Here is a 15,592-nt window from a genome sequence, read left to right as displayed (position 1 = left end):
AATGTAAATGTATTTTCACTCGTTAAACGTCACCATAGGCTGCCATTCAAATTCAATTGTTGATATCAAGAATTGATTTCTTACTAGTTAAAATTCCAATTGCACATATCAGAAATACAATTCTTACTAGTAAAAGCCTTTATTTTTTTATATCAGTAATTACATTGTCACTAGTAAAAAGATGAATTCCTGATATCAAGAATTCATTTGTCACTGGTTGAAATGTTAATTCTTGATATCTGTAAATATATTTCAACATGTTGTAGTTGTCATTTCTGATATCTAAAATGACTTTTGTTACTTAGTAACAATCACATTCATGATATCAGAAATTAACATTGTCACCAGTGACATTTGAATTACTGATATCAAAAATGAACATTTTTACTAGTGGCAATTCAATTGTTGATATCAAGAGTAGACATTTGCACTAGTAACCATGTGATTACTGATATCAAAAACAAAGGCCTTTACTAGTAAGAATTGTATTTCTGATATTTGCAATTTTAACTAGTAAGAAATCAATTCTTGATATCAACAATTTATTTTGAATGGCAGCCTATGGTGACATTTAACTAGTGAAAATACAATAACAGATATCAAGAATTATATTTTTTATAGTTGAAATGTAATTCCTGATATCAATTATTAGTATTTTAACTAGTGAAAACTGAATTGATGATATCAAGAATTAACATTGTTACTAGTGAAAATGTAATTCCTGATATCAATAAAAGCCATTGTTACTAGTAGAAATCCAATTCCTGATATCAAGAATTAGCATTTTAACTAGTGAAAATACAATAACAGATATCAAGAATTATATTTTTTATAGTTGAAATGTAATTCCTGATATCAAGAATTAGCATTTTAACTAGTGAAAATTGAATTGTTGATATCAAGAATTCATATCCTGTGAAGTAATAAAAGTAAAAACGGCTTGCCATACGCTCATAAATAATACACCATAACAAAAGACTAAAATCCAAGGTTCTCAGCAACATAAGAGCTGCAAACAAAAGCCAGAAAATGAGCGCATGCAATGAATAATTCCACCATTTCCTTTAAAATTCATGATGATGATGCATTTGTGGGCTTACAGTGCTTTACTGAACATCATTTCATGCCAAAAGAAAAAAAAACTGCTTGTTTGATCTGCATCTAATAATCTGCAATGATGCAAAAATAATAATACAAAAATAGGTTATTTAACACAAGAAAGACGTGTGAAACACGTGAAAAGAGAGAAAAGAAAGAGCGAAACAGAGTGAGAAAGTAAGGGGATAAAGGAAAGAAAGCTTTACTATCACAATCCCAATGGATCTTTTTATATGAGCTGTGCATCAAATTATCCAGATGTCCAATTATATCTACTGCTGTTCTGCCCTTTAATTAAACAACTGACCATCTTCACACTCTCATTTACTCTCTGACTCCTGGAGATTTTCTCTTTCTGCTTTTTTCCCTCTGTCTTCTGGAATTAGAGGAAGAAAACAGATTCAAAAGGTGATACATTTGATGCAATACGCTTAAAGTTTAACCAGTAAAAGCACTTACAGGATATTCTGAGTCAAGGAAGAAAAACTTTTAATGGGTTTGATTAGCATAATCATTAGGATTCTTAAACATTAGGGCAGCAAATAATTATTTCAGTAGGCTAATCGATTAATCTCCATATTTCATTTTATTTTATTTTATTTTATTTTATGAACTGGAATAAAATCTGGGCCAGTCAATACCTATTAAATCGCATGTTAATCCCTTTATAGTAAGTACCTTCATAAAAATACCATTGCTTGCCTTACATGTAGAATTATAACACTAAATACAATGAATTTATTTATTTATTTAAATATTTATTTATTTATTTATTTGAATGAATGATAGCGATCTCTCTTTTGCGCTCCCTCTCGTTGATGCGCATGCGCGCACTGACGCTTATCCAAAAATGAAACCTCTTTGAGGCCTGATTCAAGTTGTGCATCTCAAATGGAGGTTCAGAAAAGTGACTGATCCATTAATATGATTGGACTAAATTTATAATGTACACATTTGATATTGCTTCCCCGCCTATATATATAGTATAAACCAGCAAGATGAAGTTTTACTGTGACTGTTAATGGATCTGAAGCTACACAGCAGCTCATATGCTCGTGTTACTCCAGTAAATGTGTTTTACCTGATGGCAGATCTCGTGCACCACCACCATGGTGAGCTCCATCTGATAGGAGAAGGAGGAGACGTCAGGATCCAACAAGATCTTCTGCTCCACAAACACACTCAGGCCCCAGTTCTCCATGGCTGCATACGGATGCTTCGGCACTGCCAGGAGATCTGCACACAGTGAGGAAGATCCAAGCTCAATGATGGGAAACCAGGATTGTGATACAATGCAACAACAAGTAAGTGTAGACAAATATAACAAACAGCAGCTCAATCAAACCAAATATTTCCCAAGTATTGTGGAAGCACTGTATATGATTCATCTTGTTCACTGTAAATGATGTTCTAAAACAGACAAATGTTCTTCTTTACTACATAACTGTACATCATAGAACAAAAGCTCAAATCCCAGATATCATCTGATGTGGATTAGCCTTTGATCAAATGCATTTATCATCTAATTGCTATAATCAAAGATCATTGAATTTTAAACCCAAAACCAGACACACATGAATTGGGCTGAAAGCAGCTGCAGAGTTTTGGAAGGAAGCTACAATCGTCACTCTTTAAAAGTGAGCAGCAGTCAGGTGCTTCGATGGTAATGACGAGTCTCCATTAGGTTTGTACGTTTACACATGAGTAATGCTTTTCCTTTACAGAGATGATGGTGGAGTGACGAGCTCATTCAAGTGGCAAAGAACAATGAAAACAGCAACGCAAAGGTGAATGACTGAAAGAGCTGCTCTGTTAAATGACTTCAGTAAGTAAATCTGAATAAGACAGCGCAAGTTTAATTGCCCATTGTTTACGGACGAGAGACTTGATGCTCTTTTAATTGGGTTTTTATACAGACTCATACTGTAATTACACGACCGATGCTCTTGAAGAGAGAGACAAAAGCACCAAGGTAATCAGAGATGTACTTCAACTCCATCAGAACTTCCAAGATCCTCACCCAGAACAGTACCAGAATACCCTTGTCTACACACCTCAAGGCCCATATCCAGACACATTAGTAAGTAAAGATAATGATCCTTCAGTATATATCAAAGTATAATTGTGCCACAGTACTGCAGCAGCACTTTTTGTTTGAGATAAATATACAAACGTATTATTTTCATTCAACCGTAACCTGCAAATTGTCATTTTAACTATTAACGCATATAATAGTGTTTTTAATCAATATCACAGGAGCAAGTGTGTTGTTCATAGAATATACGATAATGTTTGGAAAAACAGCACAATAGTGGGTGTGGTATTGCTTTTATTCAACAGTTCAATAAACATAAAGATAATATTGTCTAATATTGTATAGCAAATTAGTTGAGTGAATGATTTAATGACTCAGTAACTTTAGTAATTTCTGAATGAATCTGAAACAAATTGGTCGATTGAACGTTTCAGTGATATATTCATAAAGGCGTTCACTTTTTCGTTTCTAAGTTAACATTTTTTTTTTTAATAAATATGTTGAGTGAATAATTCAGTGACTCATCCATTAAGACAGTCACTTAATTCATTCTTGAAAGAATTTGTGTTTTTAAACAAATATTTTGGTAAATCATTCAATAACTCACTCAAGAATGTTACTGCCACCTGCTGGGGTAACAGTGTAGCCTGCAGGAAGATATATATATAAGATATATACGGTGGCCGAGAGAGCTCAACGCGCTGCAACTTAAGAAAACACATGCAAATTGAAAAAACACCAGCAAATTAAAAAAACATCTTCATCAGTTTGACAACACACGCGCTGCAAATCCTCACAACACATGCAAATGAAGAAACGCGCTGCAAATCCTCACAACACATGCAAATGAAGAAACGCGCTGCAAATCCTCACAACACATGCAAATGAAGAAACGCGCTGCAAAATTACATACACAACCAGAATACAAAACAATAAATATATAAAGAATAATAAAAATGAAATATAAACAGAACAAAAACAAATAAATAAAAAGTTAAACATCTTTTCTTTTTTTTCTTTTTTTTTTTAATAAATAAATCATAAATAAATAAATAAAAAAATATATATTGTTGATATATAAAGCTGTTTTGGCAGAGTGCTGTACATTGCAGAAATCTTGATGATGCAAAGTTGGAGAAATTTCCTCATCGTTCCATCTCTTTCTGCCATTCGCTGTCTCACATATGTTATTAAAAGTGTCTGGAGGAATCCATAAGGGGAAGATAAAGGTACAAAACGGAGAGGGTGTGTAGACCAGGGCACGGTGAATGGCAGGAGACGCAGTAACAAGAGCGTCTGGAAAAACAGCAAGATCAAAATAAACAAACAGCTTGTGTTTTCAGAGAGCAGAACCTCCACTATCTCCACTAAAGCAATTATTCATCATGTTTCTCACACCTCAGTCTGTTTCACACAAACACACACACACCGCCTGAGGTCTAGTTCTGAGCATTCAGGTCTATCTGGAGGTCTGCATTACCTGCGCTGTTCTTTGAGGCTGTTTTAGGGCAAGCGGTCCTGGGGCGACACAGGAAGTGTGGCAGAAGAAGGTGGGAGGAAGTGAATGTGAAGCTTTTCTCACAGCAGGGTTCAGTCTGTCAGCGCACACCTGATCTCTGGTAACATTCACTTCATAAAAGCCAGACACTTGTCTGTATACAGAGCGGCAGAATAGAAAAGAATATTTGCATCTCTACATTTTGCTTCACTTATGCGTTTCCTTCTATTCATCTGTCTGTGTCTATCTATCTATGTGTCTGGCTGCTATTTGGTGTTTTACAGTATGTCATTTTTAGCATTATTGTTAATTTGTGTTGCTAGTAAGATGTAGTTGGTTATTTAAAGGTTTCATCTCAAAAGAGCCCACAACCAAGTCTTTATGATATTCTTGTTTATAGATATGACTCAGCTCCACCCTTCAATGTTCTGTAAGTGTTGTTTTCACCAGATAAAAGTAGTAAGTTTGATAGTTTAGTAAAGTAATAGCACACATCTGCTCAACAAGACATTATTTGAGGCATCAATCATGTACAAGTATTTCAAGAGATACACGCTTCAATTTAATACTTAGTTTGTTCAAATCAATAAAAATTTGACTTTTGTTTCAACAGTTGAAGGGCAGAAATTACCACCATATTTGACATAATCTGTGTTCACACACCTCGTTAACAATTATCACCTTCAAGTGCAGTTCTCCCCACAGGCGAAGACATTTCCAATTATTATATACTGTAGTTATTGGACACACATCGCCTGATGTTGTTATGGCTCACTATGATTACACAGTATTTGTCTCAGAGGAAACAGAGCTCTGATAGGAAGAAACGCTGAGCCCCAAACCAATGAAAACACTTAATGAAGTTTCTTCATTAGATTAATACACTTAATGACCATCAAGGCATCTGTGTTTGAAGTAGTTGTCCATGAACATGCGCAGTGCTAGTTCTTTTATTGTGTGTAATGGGTTTTGAGGGTTATTCATTAGCAACCTGCTTTTTCCCCCTTAATGCACTAAAAATACACTGTGAGAAACTGAAGTTCAGTGAGGAATCACAAAATATATGATTGCTAGTGTTTTTAGATTCACTGCACCATATAACCATAATATCCTTATTAAGTTTTGACAAACTTTGTATCGTTAGAATGTCTAAGACTCAACATTAGACTTTTGTTTAGGAATAAATCTTACAGTAAGTCATGGCCGACAGAATAGCATCACTCCCATTAAAGCAGCTAAAAAGTTCTCAACAGCCCAGAAACAGCTGTCGTAAACATTCAATCCAGCATTAGCGAGTGCAATGTTTAGGCTTTACACACTTCAGCTGTTAATGCTATAAGCTCTGTCTTATTTCTTCTGTTTAATAGCTCAGATAAGAGTTAAACTGGCCTGACTTCAGTGCTGGACTCTTTAAGAGTGAGTCTGTTTAGCATGTTAAACTGATGTGATGTGATGAAGGTCTGACAGAGCAGCTGTTCACTTTCACACACTCTATCATCATATACATCTACTTTCACCTTCAACAGTCTTACAGGATTAGTATCGACAGAACATTCATCAAAGGATTAAACCGATCAGGAAATAGATGTTCAGAAGTATACTGTGTGTGTGAAGTGTTTCTCTTGTTATTTGACATTTAAATGTTTAAATTCTGTCTTGTAGTGCAATTCCCACAGATCCATCCTTTGATTTTCCAGAACTTTCTGTGCCTGCATTTTTCAACATCCAGCTTTCAATTGTGATTCTCAAGTCTGTGCTTGAACAGAATTTCTGTTTAGTATTTCTGTCATGTTTTGTTAGCGTTCTCAACAGAACAATTTGTCAGCTTTTTAACGCAGTTATTAGTTAATAACTTACATTTTCAAGTTTATAGTAACAAGTCAGCTTTGAAGCTTCCCTTACAAAGTTAATTTAATGAAGTACAGTTGAAGTATATTATATTCAAAGTGTACTAATAACAGTGCACTAGTAGTATATTTATACGCCCACTATTTCAATAATTCTTGTATTGTATACTGATTTTTAGTTGATAAAAGTTTACTTTTAAGTGTAACAGTAGTAAACTTTGAGTACAGTACTAGTTTATATCTAAATTTTTCTTTAGTATTGCAACTATACTACAATATAACTTATATTGTTAATTTACTTATACTTCTAATGCATTTTGAAGAATACTATCAGTAAACTAGTAGTTCAAATGCAAGTAAATTCATAAGTTTTTAAGTGATCTTAACATCATGCTTATAGTTTAGTATAACATGTTTACTATCTATAGGCTAATAGCATTGCCAGACATTTATATTTACAGACACATTTTTATTGAGTGTCTGAATTCTAAATTCATTAACAGTTCATTAAATTGAATGCGGGCAATACAGTACCTTTCTAGTACAGTGTGTGTGTGATGGCAGTTCTACTTTCTAACTCTGTCCTTTTGCAGAGTAAAAGAGAAATAAAGACAGAAGGCTGGAAGATTGGCGTTTTTTGTTTCATTATTATTTATTTCATCATTCATCATTTTGTTTATTTTATCCTTAACCTTTGTTCATCTGTTAATTAATTTGTACTGAACTGTCAATGAATTTAGAATTCAGACATGGAATAACAAGTGAGCAGTGGTGGAAAGAGTACTGAAAAAATATACTCAAGTAAAAGTTATTACTATCTCTCTATCCAATCACGTTGATGGATAAAAATAAAATTAAAATAAGCATGTAACGACCACAAAACGGAGGAAAATAGCAGAGTAAAAGTACCGATGCATCACTTAAAATGTACTCAAGTAAAAATCAAAGTACAGAATTTTTAAACTACTCAAAAAAGTACAATTGATGGATAAAAATAAAATTAAAATAAGCATGTAACGACCACAAAACGGAGGAAAATAGCAGAGTAAAAGTACCGATACATCACTTAAAATGTACTCAAGTAAAAATCAAAGTACAAAATTTTTAAACTACTCAAAAAAGTACAATTACTGATAAAAACTACTTAATTACTGTAACGTGAGTGTTTGTAATTCGTTACTTCACACCCCTGCAAGTGAGTAGCACTGTCGCCTCACAGCAGGAAGGTCCCCAGTTTGAGTCCCGGCTAAGTCAGGATTCAGGAGGCTGTTCAAGCATATTAAACAGCACAGTTGTTTTGATTGGCTGTGACTGTGTTGTGAGCAGATGCTGTAAATTACTATCACACTTTATTAGGACACAGATTTGTGTTTTATTCGTCAGTGGTGCTGGTGTGAATCCGGTCTGCATTTAGAGCAGGTTCAGAGAGTTTCATCAGCAGCTGATCAAAAAGACTTTTAATGTTGAGGTGTTCTGTTTCTAGTGGTTTCTACTGAGCTGGATCATGACGTCCTGATGTGAAATGTTTCCAGACCATAAAGTCTCTCACCTGGATGTCAGTTATCAGAATTATCTTCCCAATTTGCATTGTTTTTTTTTTTAGATGTCTCTGCGTGTGGAGACTCAGTTTGCAGTTTGTTCTAATTGGTGCATTTGTGTTGCCTATTTGGGCCACACATTTCAGCTCAGTACGAAGCTGTTTGACTGAATCACGCTGTTGAATAAATTGCATCACACCTATAATTATCGTTTTTTATTTCAAACAAGTGAAGTATGTGCTCTTGTGGCTTCTTCTTGTATTAATGACATGCTGTGATTTCCTGATGAGGTTTAGGTATGTTGATCTAGGCTCATGCTTCATACATTCACCTGAACTCCATATTCCTCACATTTTATTGGCGTTTTTAAAATCTTGCGGTCTATGTCTTTTTTTTATTCCTACTTTCTGTACCTGGTTCAAACAGCACTGAATTTTATCTCCCAATGCAGCGTAGAGAAGTCAATACAGGGTCACGACTCCTGCTTGTCAGTTTCTTCGTCTTCAGAGACTCTCAAACTTCACAGAAACCAACAAAAATCACAGATGATCTTTTAAAATGATGAAATAATGAACAGCAGAATGTCGACCCTCATTTAACACTGACCTTTATTAAGCTCAGGAGCACATGAGGCTGAATATGAGGAGAGAGGGATGAATTTGAGTCTCTGTAAGTGTGTTCATGGTAAAGTGTAGACACTCGTTCCCGGTCCACAGCACCCCTGACGCCCTGCAGTCTGCTCTCACATCTGAGCGCTTAACACAGGCAGCGGGGCAGAAGAGAGCGGCCCTTCATGGAGCTGCAGTGGTGCCTGAGGAGAAAAGCCTCCAGAGAGGCTCAAACAGATGCTCTCCGCTCGTCTCATTATCACACAGTTCACTCCACCTCTCCATGACGCTCTGTGCTCATCTCACACATTCACTAACGACTTCTTCCCTGTGTTATCTCAAACTATCCTTTCCTCCCTTCAACAAGACGACTGCATTACTGGAAAGTGTTCAATAATACTGACCTCCAATAAACCATTTGACAGCTTTAATACTCGAGATTAGATTTCTGTAAATGGTTTGGGATCAGTCTGAAGCAATAGTATAATAAAATTTTATAGCTCAGAGTTGCTCGTTCATAGCTTAAGTCTTAATGAAGTTCTTAGCTATGTTTTAATTAGGCTAGTCTCAGAAAATCCATTAGGAGACCTAAATGTAGATGCAAAAGAGACAATGTTGATGAGAAATAAGAGTGTGGAGCTGTAAAATGAAAGTGTTTTTGTGGAATTTGTTGCTATTTTTTTTGGAAGTTTTCCCCCAAAAAAATCTAATTTTATATATTGAAACTTGGAATATTAATGTTAGTTGAAGCTTCTTAAAATCATTTCATGTTTCATTTATGTCAGTGAGTTTAAAGTTTAAATAAATGTTTGCTAAAGTTTTAAGTTTTCATTCTTAATTTTCTGTAAGGATTTGTCTTCTCACAGTGATAGAGCTGTGTGTTACTCATCTAACGTAACGTCCTGCGCATTTTCATAACCCTTTTTTCATTTATCAGCCGTATCATTCCCAGACTAGACACCTGTGAACTTTCCTCTAACACATTCCCGGTCTCTCTCTCCTCACAGCCTCTATCAAACCCACAGCGTTCCCGTTCTTAACCTGATAACACAATCAATCGCAATTTCAGCCAGTGTGAGCCACTATAAGTGCTATTACAGCTCCAGCTGGAGCGTCCCGCTAGTATCAGCTCTCTCTAATGATGTCTGCGGCCCGTTCTGCTCATCCACAAATCACAGCTGCTGAAATGGAGAGAAGTCTTTAGAGGCGAGAGGCAATAACAGTGAGAAGTGTGTAATGTTTCCAGACCATAAAGACGCTCACCTGGATGTCAGTTATCAGAATTATCTTCCCAATTTGCATTGTTTTTTTTTTTAGATGTCTCTGCGTGTGGAGACTCAGTTTGCAGTTTGTTCTAATTGGTGCATTTGTGTTGCCTATTTGGGCCACACATTTCAGCTCAGTACGAAGCTGTTTGACTGAATCACGCTGTTGAATAAATTGCATCACACCTATAATTATCGTTTTTTATTTCAAACAAGTGAAGTATGTGCTCTTGTGGCTTCTTCTTGTATTAATGACATGCTGTGATTTCCTGATGAGGTTTAGGTATGTTGATCTAGGCTCATACATCATACATTCACCTGAACTCCATATTCCTCACATTTTATTGGCGTTTTTAAAATCTTGCGGCTTTTTTTTATTTTTTATTCCTACTTTCTGTACCTGGTTCAAACAGCACTGAATTTTATCTCCCAATGCAGCGTAGAGAAGTCAATACAGGGTCACGACTCCTGCTTGTCAGTTTCTTCGTCTTCAGAGACTCTCAAACTTCACAGAAACCAACAAAAATCACAGATGATCTTTTAAAATGATGAAATAATGAACAGCAGAATGTCGACCCTCATTTAACACTGACCTTTATTAAGCTCAGGAGCACATGAGGCTGAATATGAGGAGAGAGGGATGAATTTGAGTCTCTGTAAGTGTGTTCATGGTAAAGTGTAGACACTCGTTCCCGGTCCACAGCACCCCTGACGCCCTGCAGTCTGCTCTCACATCTGAGCGCTTAACACAGGCAGCGGGGCAGAAAAGAGCGGCCCTTCATGGAGCTGCAGTGGTGCCTGAGGAGAAAAGCCTCCAGAGAGGCTCAAACAGATGCTCTCCGCTCGTCTCATTATCACACAGTTCACTCCACCTCTCTATGACGCTCTGTGCTCGTCTCACACATTCACTAACGACTTCTTCCCTGTGTTATCTCAAACTATCCTTTCCTCCCTTCAACAAGACGACTGCATTACTGGAAAGTGTTCAATAATACTGACCTCCAATAAACCATTTGACAGCTTTAATACTCGAGATTAGATTTCTGTAAATGGTTTGGGATCAGTCTGAAGCAATAGTATAATAAAATTTTATAGCTCAGAGTTGCTCGTTCATAGCTTAAGTCTTAATGAAGTTCTTAGCTATGTTTTAATTAGGCTAGTCTCAGAAAATCCATTAGGAGACCTAAATGTAGATGCAAAAGAGACAATGTTGATGAGAAATAAGAGTGTGGAGCTGTAAAATCAAGTTTTTTTGTTTTTTTTTTACAATGAACTTTTTGTGGGTTTTGTTGCTAGTTTTGTTTTTTGGTAGTTTTCTCTAAAAAAATCTAATTTTATGTAATGAAACTTAGTAGAATGATTCATGTTAGTTGAAGCTTCTTAAAATCATTTCATGTTTCATTTATGTCAGTGAGTTTAAAGTTTAAATAAATGTTTGCTAAAGTTTTAAGTTTTCATTCTTAATTTTCTGTAAGGATTTGTCTTCTCACAGTGATAGAGCTGTGTGTTAGTCATCTAACGTAACGTCCTGCGCATTTTCATAACCCTTTTTTCATTTATCAGCCGTATCATTCCCAGACTAGACACCTGTGAACTTTCCTCTAACACATTCCCGGTCTCTCTCTCCTCACAGCCTCTATCAAACCCACAGCGTTCCCGTTCTTAACCTGATAACACAATCAATCGCAATTTCAGCCAGTGTGAGCCACTATAAGTGCTATTACAGCTCCAGCTGGAGCGTCCCGCTAGTATCAGCTCTCTCTAATGATGTCTGCGGCCCGTTCTGCTCATCCACAAATCACAGCTGCTGAAATGGAGAGAAGTCTTTAGAGGCGAGAGGCAATAACAGTGAGAAGTGGTCAAATTCAGGAGCTCGGTACAAATCAGAGCCGCACCGGAGCAGAACGGAGGGACACAAACATTTTTTTCTTCTGGGCTCCCGTGAGCGAGTACTCTTATTATGACACAGATCAGTGAGCCACAGACATTGTCCTGAAACACTCCAGCAGTTTTCTGCTCTCCATTTGCTATTCGTCTTTATCAGTAATTGGAAGAGGAGGAAAGGCGAAGCTGCTTGTTATTTGACTTTTTGTCTCTCTGCTGACACCGGGAGCCGCGCTGATGTAGGGATGGAAAGTGTACAAGCGGCAGAAATAGAAAAATATTCAAAGCTGTGAACTTGCACTTTAATGTGTGTGACTGTGAAATTATCAGCAGAGGCTGCTGGGAAGACACGGCATATTTACTAAAGCGCCGAGGGATGGCTGAACAGAAAGACAAAGAGCTCAGAAAATTCCCTCAGTTGTAGTAAACTATTAAACTGCATCGTCAGGCGCTTTCACAGCAGCGTCTTCAAACCACAACAAACAATGTGCTACAGCAAACGTATTGTAGGGATAATTAATAGTTGCTTTTCTTTTGGTACTTCCTGAAAATGTCCATGAAAAACAATGTGTGGCTTTGTCAAAAACCTGGAATGGTAGGGAAACCATGTTAGTTTAAAACACGAGTTGAAGCAACATATTGTTTGTTTGGCTGCTTCATTTTTCTCTTCCTCGTGGCACAGCAGGTTCCTTTCTTCTTTTATTCCTGCCAAACTTGTACTTGAGCCTAATTGAGCCTAAAACATTCATAAATGTTTTAAAAGCACTCCCTCAATAAAATAAATGTAGCAAGTGTAGAGGAGAACAGATGAGCATTGTTATTTTGTTATTTTACTCTGAACATTCATTTAAAAACCTAAATCAAATGACAACTAGTTTACATTTTCAATAAAAATGAGTGATGTTTGCTTGAGTAAAATGTGATGCTATGATGCTAATGTGCTGTGAATAGATGCTATAAAGTGTTACTACATGTTTTTGCTAAGGTGTTTTGAGTGGGTGATAGGTGGTTGCTAGTATTTTGCTATGTGTTTTGAGAGTTTGTTAGCATGTTGCTACTGTATGTAGTAGCTTAGCAAACAGCACTATTAAACCCAGTAACACTCTCATGTTTGTTTTGAGTGTAAGAGGAGATTTCCGGGGATTTCAACACCCTAAAGTTTTGGCACTCGGCCAAATCAACACATAGCTACACCTCATTAGCACTCAGTGGGTAACTAGTGGCTCCCACCACAGTTTCCACCCTAACCTCACTGTTGACCTTTGTCTAAATGTCAGGGCTGATATTAGAGGAAACAACACACAACAACTACAGCAGCATATAATACGGCTTATTTATTCTGGAGAAACCAGGTCAGACTTGTTTCTGAGAATTATTGCTGATTCAACTTCACATTTAATCCTGCTGAAAGTCGAGTTGTCTGCTGGTGCTTCTCCAGTCAAGAGCAGGTCTGAGATCAGATCCATCATTATAGAGACTCTCAAACCCATAACACTTCGGTACTAATGAACACTCGACTATGAGAGCTGAACTACAGAGATTAAAGTGTCTTTTTCTCATTAAAGTGAACACAATTTTAAATGCATAAATCAAAAATACTAATATTTTTAATGTTTTTAATGTTGAAAAACAAGATTTTTCCTAGTGACCAGCTGTTAGATTTTGCTTTATCATGTAAAATATTTAAGAGGACATTTTCAACACTTAGAACGTGTATGTCCACTTACAATGTCGTAATTTAGCTTTGAGACAATTTTACGATATGGCTGTGAATTGGCATGGCTGTGATTCAGCTGTAGGCACAAGGCCACGGGCCTCATAAGAACAACAATGGAGTGTATTTAAAGACTCTCTTTTGTGCGGAACTACTTCCTTCTGCCACGGACTGAAATCTCAAGTTAGCAGTTTAACAGCTGAGCCCAAGTCTCTGTTTCTAATTCGAAAACGTCACTTTAGAACTAATAACGAAGGAACGTTGAGTTGCTTCATTAAAAGCTTATTGTATTACTTAGGGCTGGGCGATTTTTCAGATTTTATAGATTAATTTTAATTTAATGTTTTGCCACAATTATATTTTTTAGAAATCGAGGAATCATGATTTTGAATAGAACTATTACCAAACGTTAGAATTAAACACTTTGACAATATGCCAGTGATAGCAGTAAAGAGAAAATAATGATCCAACCGCATGTCGGCGCACGTGATTAAAGGGATAGTTCACCCAAAAATGAAAATTCTGTCATTAATTACTCACCCTCATGTCGTTCCAAACCTGTAAGACCTTCGTTCATCTTCGGAACACAAATTAAGATATTTTTGATGAATTCCGAGAGCTCTCTGAACCTCCCCGCAACATATGTATGTGGATATGTTGCTTACGTTCAGATCAAAGCGTAAACAACGTAAGCAATTTATCCGCATATGGTGCTGCTGACACAGAACAGCATATGTTGTTCACGTATGTGATACTCTCCAAAATGGTGCTATAGGGTGACGCGGAGGAGACGAATTGTTGAATAAAGTTGTTATTTTTGTTTTCTTTGCGCACAAAAAGTATTCTCGTAGCTTCGTAAAATTACAGTTGAATCACTGATGTCAAATTGATTATTTTAACGATGTCCTTGCTGAGTTTCTGGACCTTGATCATGTTAGGATGTTAGGATCCTTGCTGTCTATGGGAGGGTCAGCGAGCTCTCTGAATTCATCAAAAGTATCTTAATTTGTGTTTCAAAGATGAACGAAGGTCTTACAGGTTTGGAACGACATGAGGGTGAGTGAATAATGACAGAATTTTAAATTTTGAGTGAAATATCCCTTTTAACCACTCACGTGTGACGTGTTCATATCGCTAGGTGCCATTCACACAGAATGTGCTTTTGTGTTGACAAAGAGGCAACAAGGGTATGGGATGATATTAGACTCAAAATGATTAATAGATGCACGCACAATTATCCATGTACTGCATAAATTTTATGCATGTATCTTACTAACCACAAACAAATGCTTTTCAATTTTAATCTGTGGAATACGGGATTAAATGAATGTGCAGCGATTTGAACAAATACAGACATGTTTGCAAATAAAAATGTTCTGTTCTGCATTAATATATCATACATTTCTCATGCAAAAAGGAATACGTGCATTTGTGGATCAAGTGACACGTGTGCATTTATTGACATCTTGTTCGGTTCATTTGGATTTTGAGACTTCATTTTCGCAGTTTGCAGCATTTCACGACAACTACCAATGAACAAGGCCCAGCGCAATTCATTAACGTGTGCGCGATTTAAAAAATTTGCAAATGTGCATCACTACACTAAAGCAAATGCTTTTCAACTGGTGTCTGCAGACTTAAGAATTACATTAATGTGCAGAATTTTGTTCAAATAGAGACATATTTGTGAATACAAATGTTATAGTTTGTATTAAAGTGTCATAATTTATGAATGTAGCGATTAAAATGTGCATTTGTGGATCAAGCGACGCGCGTGCATTCATTTACATCTCTTTTGAGTGGATTCTTTTTTATTCATTTGAATTTTGAGACTTTCGTTCCGCCCTTTTAGCCTTGCCCAATCCACACACACAGCTCGCGATCCACACGCAGCTGAGCCACAAAAAATCAGCGACCACTAGATGGCACTAGCCCAAGTCACATGTGTGCATTGCATTGTGTACGGTTTTATGAATGTTACATTGTGTTTTCTTTGTTTCTCTTTGGTTTGGCTGTTCTCCTCTGCCCGTAGAAATACAATAAAGATGTTCTATTGAACTTGTTCTAACTTAACTTGTCTTAAGACACAGAATAGCTTATATTAA

General features: G+C 36.5%; 1 protein-coding gene across 1 annotated transcript in view; it reads right to left on the bottom strand.

The window, feature by feature from the left end:
- LOC107666938 (thyrotropin-releasing hormone-degrading ectoenzyme-like) overlaps positions 1 to 15,592 on the bottom strand; it is a 136,171-nt gene that overhangs the window by 53,755 nt on the left and 66,824 nt on the right. The window contains exon 4 of the mRNA XM_016458468.1: positions 2,180 to 2,334. Within this exon, the coding sequence (XP_016313954.1) occupies positions 2,180 to 2,334 (155 nt within the window). The remainder of the gene's footprint in view (positions 1 to 2,179; positions 2,335 to 15,592) is intronic.

Source organism: Sinocyclocheilus anshuiensis, unplaced genomic scaffold (genome assembly GCF_001515605.1).
Source record: "Sinocyclocheilus anshuiensis isolate Anshui unplaced genomic scaffold, SAMN03320099.WGS_v1.1 scaffold719, whole genome shotgun sequence".
In the NCBI taxonomy this organism is placed as follows: domain Eukaryota; kingdom Metazoa; phylum Chordata; class Actinopteri; order Cypriniformes; family Cyprinidae; genus Sinocyclocheilus; species Sinocyclocheilus anshuiensis.
This window is presented reverse-complemented; position numbering and strand designations above follow the sequence as displayed.